The 8,702-nt window shown below is 47.4% G+C and overlaps 2 protein-coding genes across 2 annotated transcripts; both read left to right on the top strand.

Annotated features, from left to right (window-relative positions):
• The first annotated feature begins 2,690 nt into the window (after positions 1 to 2,690).
• LOC6724830 (synaptic vesicle glycoprotein 2B) lies at positions 2,691 to 5,693 on the top strand. Its single transcript, XM_016173157.3, has 8 exons — positions 2,691 to 3,179; positions 3,243 to 3,421; positions 3,804 to 3,985; positions 4,044 to 4,279; positions 4,393 to 4,685; positions 4,751 to 4,910; positions 4,971 to 5,098; positions 5,157 to 5,693. The coding sequence occupies exons 1-8, from the start codon at positions 2,740 to 2,742 to the stop codon at positions 5,210 to 5,212; spliced, it is 1,674 nt and encodes a 557-aa protein (XP_016037613.1). The 5' UTR covers positions 2,691 to 2,739; the 3' UTR covers positions 5,213 to 5,693.
• Positions 5,694 to 7,113: 1,420 nt separating this feature from the next.
• On the top strand, positions 7,114 to 7,981 carry LOC6724829 (3-oxoacyl-[acyl-carrier-protein] reductase FabG). Its single transcript, XM_002105834.4, has one exon. It carries the CDS (start codon positions 7,144 to 7,146, stop codon positions 7,897 to 7,899), a length of 756 nt encoding a protein of 251 aa, XP_002105870.1. The 5' UTR covers positions 7,114 to 7,143; the 3' UTR covers positions 7,900 to 7,981.
• Positions 7,982 to 8,702: the final 721 nt, after the last annotated feature.

Below are 8,702 nucleotides of genomic sequence, written 5' to 3'. Positions count from 1 at the left end.
CGCAACATCGTTTAAAACTTCTATCGATTATCTGGTATCTAGTAATAAGGTTTAATATACAATTTATCGCATTCCTTGGACATGCCATTATTCTGCGTTTGTATACTATATCTAGAGATTCAGATACCGAACAGGAAACTTCGCTCAGTGTACTTGGGGACCGTGTGTGTGCGTAAACGGCACTCTAATGCTCTTGCCATGGCTCGGCAATTCAAATAGTTGAAATTGTTTGAGCTTGATTTAGGCAGACACACCTCAGCACATACACACATGCACACACCTTGGACACAGCGACAAGTTATGTGAAGCACTTTAGCCATCCCAACACCCACCACCCACCACCCACCAGCCAGCAGCCAGCAGCCATCAATCCCCCGAAAGCCACCCACTGAAAGCAGCCCTCCGCACTCTCTCATAATGTTTCCTCAGCCAGACCGAAAGCACAACAAATTAAGCCTTTTAACAAACACAAACAAAAGTCCAATTTGTTGCCAAGTTGTGACGCTGTCCAACATGCAAAGCCGTTAACTACAGCAGTGCACCAAGAGAAATGAGTCGAGCCCCTTCCGAAAAGCAAATTCAATTAAAGCAATATTGCTGGCAGTATACCTTAGATATCATATCTCATCAGTCTGAAGATGAGGCAGCAAAAAAGCAAGTAGTACAACTACTTTATGTCAAATGCAAAGTTCTTGGAGCTGATTTCTTTCGGTGCACGCCCCACTCCGAGCCCACTTCGCACACCCTTGACACTGTGCCCCGATCGTCGGAGGTGAAAAAGTTTTGGCGCTCACTCGCCTCGCCAGCTTCTGTTTGACTTAGATAATAGCGCAAAGAAATTTGCGTGCCCCCGCAATCCGCAGGCCCCACGAATCCGTTTCGCCTTTTCGCATCCGCAGCTGGAGCTGATGAAATTAAACAAATTGTAGCGTGGAAAAATTTTAAGTCTTGGCAGATTTCGTCATGTCTTTTATGGCCACTGGGCATGGTCATGGAGAGTTCTCCCTCAGTGGAGAACAGTGGGCGGAGTTGCTGAGGAAAGTGCTCAGAAGCAGGCGATGCGGTTAATGGGAAAGGCAAGGGCAAGGGCAAGGGTTTCTTTTGGGACCTTAAACACGGCTCCTGCATGGCAAATTCTTGTTTATCTTAATTAAAATGTACTGAGCACCATGAATGAATGAATCATGTTGTGCAAGTGCAAGATAATCTGGATTTTACAAACGCACTTCAGCCAGAGGTCCCTGGCATGCGAATTTACAATTCCTAATAAAAATGAGGACGCACCAGAACAAAGCATCGACACACACACACACACACACACTTCACGAGGTAAATTGTCGAAAGAAATGGTGTTTTAGGTTCAAACGATGGTCCATCATTACTAAAACATTGCCTTCTTTTGCAAACTCGATTAAATTGTAGTCGAGTGTCGGAAGGTCATGGGCGGGGTTTCTTGGAATTTGTTGCTACCATCTCATCGGCCATTAATTCTCACGACCCAGACCAAAGCCCATTCCTCTCAAGAAACTTTGACGAGGTCCGACACTGGTCGGCACTAAACCGATACCATATCCTTTAAGTTGCCACCTAAGCTCCCGCTGGGGAGTAAGCTCCGCTCTATTGCTTGCTCCTCCGCCCGAAGGCCGCTTAATTAATATCAAATCCTGATCTATGCCACATGAGACCGACGGGCGGGCCCCCACTGTGCCGGCCAGATTCAGATTCTGTGAAAACAAATCGCAGCACACGCCAAACCAGGAGCAGAGCAGCCCCGACCGAACCAGACCACAGCACTAAGCCCCTACATGAGTAATCGTAATCCCGAAAAGTTTTCAGGGAAACCAACTCATAACCCGTAATCATCGCAATTAGTTTAGCCCGATGACGACGCAACGGTTGCCAAGCCGGCAAAACTGGAAAATGGAAATGGAAACGGGGAGCCCACGTAAATCAGCGAGGCGCTGCCGTGTCGTCATAGGAGCCGTAATCAGAACAGGTGCGAAGACGACACCTACGGATGGCGACTGCGGATTACCACTAAAAACTTGTCGATGTTAAAAAAATGTTAATAAACGGAGTCTTTGGCCCGGTATTCCGCCTTTTTGTATCGAAGTTGTACTATCAGTGCTAGGTGCTGAACACTGGTCAGATACTTTCGGTGTTTAATCAACGCTTCTTTTTAGAAAACAAGCTTTCCAACGAAACAATATACCCCTGCGACAAGCGTACATTACAGGGAATCTACAAATCAGTAAACCGAATCACGGTGGCAATAAAGCCTTCCATTCACATGGACAGTCGCAGGCAGAGTGATCACATATACGTGGAGGGGCCAGATACCGTTGATGATGCGGATGATGGGGGCCCATAAACCGCTGAGTAAACAGGGAGGCGTTTAATTGTTTTCATGCCTGTCCGAGAATGGAAGGAAGTTAATGGATTAAAGGGTTAGTTCGCGGGGTCACCACCGCGAAAATTCTTTAGTCAAACAAACGTGGAGCTTGCACACCAGAGCTCATGCTCATGCTCACAGAATCCCACACTACTACCACCTGGAGCACCCCAAGTAGGGTGATCCTTAGTCGCTAGATTAGCGCAATTGGCATAAGCATCGCTTTGTTTTCTCTCGACTATAGGCAAACAAAGATGATTTGAGGCCCCAGCGCCGTCTGGAAGATATAACGTATCCGCCCAACGGCCCAGCTTCAGTTAGCAGAGGCGACCCAAACAATACGCACGATGAGCGAGCCCAGAGAATCCGGCGATCCGAAGCCTCCCAAGACTGCCGAGCACCAAAAAGATCCTCCCCAAAAAGAGGCAGCAGCTGATTTCGAGGCAGCCATCGATGCCGCTGGCTTTGGAATGTTCAACATTCTCCTGCTGGTGGCCGCCGTGCCAGCGGCCATGGGCACCGTCTACGAGACCTCCACGATGTCCTACATCCTGCCCAGCGCCGAGTGTGATCTTAAGCTGAGCCTCCTGGACAAGGGCATCCTGAATGCCATCACCTATGCGGGCATGATCAGCTCGGCGGTGCTGTGGGGCTACTTGGCCGACACCAAGGGCAGAAGGAACCTCCTGATTGTGGGCTATGCCGCCGATACGATATGCGTTTTGGGCGGAGCATTCAGCCAAAGTAGGATCCAGCTGATGGTTTTTAAATACCTTGGAGGCTTTTGGTAAGTAACCAACCTCTCCCAGTAGCAAATAACCCTCCTGCAGCATCTGTGTTAATAATGCAGTATGAGTGGCCCCTTTGCCGTTCTTATGACCTATCTGACGGAACTCCATGGACGGAAGCATCGACAGCGTATCATGATGATTGTGGGCATCATGTTTTCCATTGCAACGCTAACGCTACCGGGACTGGCCATGGTGATATTGCCCGAGACGTGGAACATTCGTATCTGGACTTTGTCGTGTAAGTCCCGAGGGTGTGTTATGTGTTTGGCTGTGTTATTGTCTTATTATCAGTGGTTGTTAGGAGTGATATGAAGATAGCAGATAGCCGGATAAGTAACCGTAGAACAGTTGATAATGCCGGAGGCCCCATCCCCCTTGGGAACAATCATCAAAAAATATATGAACTCCACGCGCCACTAACGCTACCTAAACACGGAGACAGCTTAACAGATTTCATTGAGAGCAAATACGAGTACAGCAGTAGTGTAGCAAATTAATAACAAGAAACCCCTGATAAAAACAAGTGATCTTAAACGATTTAAGATTAAGCTATCAAATCAAGGCCCAATTTAATCGATAGAACAAATAACTTTTCTAATTGCAACATCGAACCCTTTCAGTGACATCCTGGCAGTTTTTCGTCGCCATCACCGCACTTCCCAGTCTTCTGAGCTTTGTGCTTTTCTTTTTCTTCCCGGAGAGTCCCAAGTTTCTCATGTCCAAGGGGCGCAATAGGGAAGCGCTGGATGCCTTCAAGTTCATGTATCACCTGAACTCGAGGAAGCCAAAGGACTCGTTTCCAGTATGTATACTTGACCCTGATGAAATATTTTATCATCAATACATGTATTCTAAAACAGATCAAATTGCTGGCCAATGAAGTTATCGTTCCGGTGAAAAAGCACGCGAAGAAGGAAACAATTCCGACTGAGGTTAAGCTTCCGACGGAGGGTGTCGAAGTTCAGGATCCAGAGAATCAGGATTCGAAAAAGAGCTCTCTGCGTTCGGGTTTCACGCAGCTTCGTCCCCTTTTCACCAAACCCTACTTGGGCCTGTCCCTTTGGGTGTATCTCCTCAACTTCTGCGTGCTCTTGGGGTAAGTCTTCTAAATACAACGAAGATACGTTTATATTGCAGCGATATAGGGCCTTGATCATGAAGTAATACTGCGATATTATCTTGGATTAATATATGTCGTATCGTTATTAGACAAAACACCATGCGATTGTGGCTGCCACAACTGTTTGCATCCATTAACGAGTACGAAAACTTGATGAGCGGAGAATCCCAATCGACGAGCATCTGCAACATCTTGGAGTACAGTGTTAATCGTACCCAAATCCAGCTGGAGGCAGTAAGTCTGAATGATCCCACGGTTGAGTGCCGTGTGAATATAACAGCCTCCACCTACACCAACAATCTGATTGTGGCCGGTGCGGGCTTAGTGGCATACATGCTGGCTGGGTTCCTCGTAAACTTGGTTGGCGTCAAGCTTATTATGAGTAAGTACTTCCAATACCAATCGGTGGAACAAATGAATGGGTTTCTAACTTTCTCTAAACTCTAGCCAGTGGACTCCTTGTAGCGGGCGGCTGTTCCATTGGGATGTACTGGTCCAGCTCAGCAGCATCCACGGTCGCACTTGCTTCGCTTTTTGTGACCATGGGCAGCATATCGGCCACTTCAGTGATCAGCGCCTCAGTCAGCCTCTTTCCCACCTCACTCAGGTGCGCTTTTGAGCACTTCAGAATGTGATTCTGGGAATAACTGATTTACAATCTCTTTAGGACGATGATTGTCTCGCTGGAAATGATGTTCGGCCGTCTGGGATCTCTGTTAGGCAACATTTTCTTCCCGGCTTTGATGGGACTGGGCTGTGTTCCGCCGTTCCTCATGATCAGTGCATTCATGCTGGGTAAGTTGATCGAAGTCTTAGCCAAAATCGGTTCTAATCCCTGTTCCTTGTTGCACAGCTGGGTGCTTTATGGCCGCATTCCTGCCGCTGAAGAACAAGGCTGCTCTCAAGTGAGCTCCTTTGGACTGGACCGCCAGAGGATTCCAGTTCGGTTCCATTCCACCGCTGTACATAGTGTATTTAACTTATTTCTTAGCTTAGTTGATTGCTAACGCGGAATAAGCGTCCTTCGCCAGAAACCTTCATTTTCAACTCAAGTTAATCAATGCAATCTGCAAGGTTATTAAAGTTGAGTTTCGTCTGCTACTATTTTCCATTTTCCTATTTTTTTTTTGTTTTTTTTTCGATTTTGTTTTGTTTGTTGTGTCCTTCTTCTTTGGTTTAATTAAAAGTTAATTTATTTTAGATTGCAAGTTCCTAGGTTTAAGCAATTTGTATGCAATTTCGTTTCACTTGTCAATTACATGAATTCCTCTCCATCAATTTCCATAAACCGCTGTCACTTATCAATGCATCCTTGAGCTGGGACGAGGACTTCTGTTCTCCGTTTCGTTCCATTCCGTTTTCCGAGTCCTGCCACTGGCGTCAAAAGTGACTGCTGGCCAAGAAGTCAAGCAAGTAATTCAGGCGGGGATCGGTGGAATTGGCAGCCAGGACTTACCACGTTTGCCAGTACAACATTGTGGCACTCCACCCAGAACAAATTGAGTTGCGTCGAAGGACTTGAAAGTGCAGAGCAGTGTGGCTGGAGTATCCTTATTTCATCGAAGGCGATGAAGCCTCCGTTCGCATACAAGCCCGTACAATGTTATTGATTAAAATCATTAAAATCGCAAAACAAATCATTTCCATCTTAGCACTTAAAGAAATCTGAATCGAATCCGCCAGTTTAGCTGGCGGAAATGATGAGCGTGGAAACGAGATTGGAGAAATAAAATGCATTTGCTGCCTCCTGCCTACAATGCTCCGCTATTTTAATTAATTAATCCACTCAGTCATAGATTTTGAGTAATTGCCGAGCCAGAGAGAATCGCTTAGCAAGGAAAACGATTAGTGCCAAATACACCATCAAAAGCACAGACCTTTTTGGGCCGAATCGTACACAAGTACAGTGCGACCTTGTCAACGAAACGCCGTCCTGGGTCGGCACGTCGACACGTCTTTAAGTGGATATAAAGGAAGTGAGCAACGGGTCGCTCCTATCTTGACATTCTGTTCATTCATTCCCATTCATCTTGGCCAAATGGCGGTTTGAGATACTGGGCCTCCACTGTACCATAATCGCTCGCAATGTCCTCCAGCTGGAGACCCCTGGCGTCTTATCTACGCGAGGAGGCGTTGATATACGAGTGCGCACTCAAGCCAAATGGAAATGCTAATTATCTGACAACGGAGGCGCTCAACTCGAAGTTCCGCGGCAGCGGGCAGCAGGGGCGTCTTTGGAGGCCCGTCTTCTAGGCGATATGCCTTGATTTCACTAATGCTTGAAATCAGACAAGACCCACGGAAAGTTTTAATTAAAAACTTTCGGCTCTGACTTTTAAAACCCGAGTCGAGGCATCGCGGCTGCTAATGCGATGCTAGAGCATCGATAAAGACCCTCGGAGACCCAAGGTGAACCTCTACAGGTTGTTTTTCCGGAGAGAGCAACGAGCGATTCACGTCACGTCCGCACTGCGAAAAAATGCTTGGAGCTTCCAGCTGATTCCAAAGTTCAGATAAAGCACAACTGGCTTTAAGAGAAGCCACTGATTATAGAACATTGGAAAATCGTAATTCCGATTTTTATGTAATTTACCTTTGCAAGGTCAAAAGCATCCACTTATGTACATATGTATGTATACAATGAATTAACGAAATAGTAGCTAGCTAACAAGCAAATGATGCCATAAATTACAACCACTTTTCGGAAGGCGGAGTTGAGTTGTTTGCCTCTTCTTTTCCCAGATAATTTTTTGTGAAGTGCAGCACTAATCTTATCGGAGGCAGAAGAGAGCACGCCCATAAATTCCGCCGCCAGGCCACTCCGACTCCAGTGTTTCAAGATGAGTCTCAGCAACAAGGTGGTGATCGTGACGGGAGCTAGCAGCGGAATTGGTGCCGCCATCGCCCAAGTTCTGGCTCGCGAAGGTGCCACTTTGGCGCTGGTGGGTCGCAATGTGGCCAATCTGGAGGCCACGAAGAAGAGCCTGAAGGGCACGCAGGCGGAAATCGTGGTGGCCGATGTGACCAAGGATGCGGACGCGATTGTCCAGCAAACGTTGGCCAAGTTCGGACGCATCGACGTGCTTGTCAACAATGCCGGCATTCTGGGCAAGGGTGGCCTCATCGATTTGGACATCGAGGAATTCGACGCGGTGCTCAATACCAATCTGCGTGGTGTCATTCTGTTGACCAAGGCGGTCCTCCCGCACCTCCTGAAGACCAAGGGAGCCGTGGTCAACGTAAGCAGCTGTGCCGGCATTCGTCCCTTTGCCGGAGCACTGAGCTATGGAGTTTCAAAGGCCGCCCTCGATCAGTTCACCAAGATTGTGGCCCTCGAAATGGCGCCTCAGGGTGTGCGCGTGAACTCGGTGAATCCCGGCTTCGTGGTGACCAACATCCATCGGAACATTGGCATCGTCGACGAGGAGTACAACGGAATGCTCCAGCGGGCCATCAATTCGCATCCCATGGGCCGTGTGGGAGACGTCACCGAAGTGGCCGAGGCAGTGGCCTTTTTGGCCAGCTCCAAGGCGAGTTTCACCACCGGCGCCCTCTTCCCCATCGATGGTGGCAAGCACAATCTGACGCCTCGTTAAGCGTGCTCCCCGTAATTACGTTTCCTCCATCATTTTTTCCCATCCTTTTTTTTTTCAATAAATAAGTAGTGACCACAATGAACAAAAAATGTGTTTTTACCACATCGAAATAGGAAAAGTTGGTTAGACAGAACAGAATTAAGCTGAATTAAATCATCTAACGCGGCCAGATTGCATGTAGAATACACATATGTAAGTACAAAACATCATTTCTGGGTATCGTATCATTCATCTTGTTTGCGGGGGTGACCCCAAAACGACCGCCATGGTTGCTGTGTCAGACACTCAACAGACTTATCAGGCCCATCATCAGCCGGTAGTTGATAAGGTGCCTTGTCAGCGTCAGGAGACGTAGACCACAGAACCGATTGCTGCGGTTTAATCTCCGCCAGCTTCTTATCACGAAGCACTCAAAGATAACTGCGGATTTCACTGTTTATTTGCAGGTGGCAGGGGGTAACCGCGTGTTCCCCGATGCGGTCAACGCTTTATGTGCTGGTAATGTAGGTCATAATGGACATTGATTCATGAGTCCACGCCCCTCAAATCCGGTAAACAGTTCGGGAAATTAGGACAACTTTGGGACTATCATCTAGGGGACAATTGAGGTGAGAAGCTCCTCAGCTCAGCCTAAGGATGCAAACCGAAAAGCTTTTACGCCGGACACAGCTTTTGGAAGCATAAGCCTTGGCAGGAATGGTAGCTTTTGGTAAAAACTGTAAATAACCGAATGCAAGCTTGATGAGAGCTTTTTTATTAAGTAAAGTCTTGAATAGAACGAATATCCTGCGGAAACTTTTACC

The sequence above is a fragment of the Drosophila simulans genome, chromosome X (genome assembly GCF_016746395.2).
Source record: "Drosophila simulans strain w501 chromosome X, Prin_Dsim_3.1, whole genome shotgun sequence".
NCBI lineage: Eukaryota > Metazoa > Arthropoda > Insecta > Diptera > Drosophilidae > Drosophila > Drosophila simulans.
The sequence above is the reverse complement of the archived record's forward strand: the minus strand, read 5'-3'. Positions and strand labels throughout refer to the sequence as shown.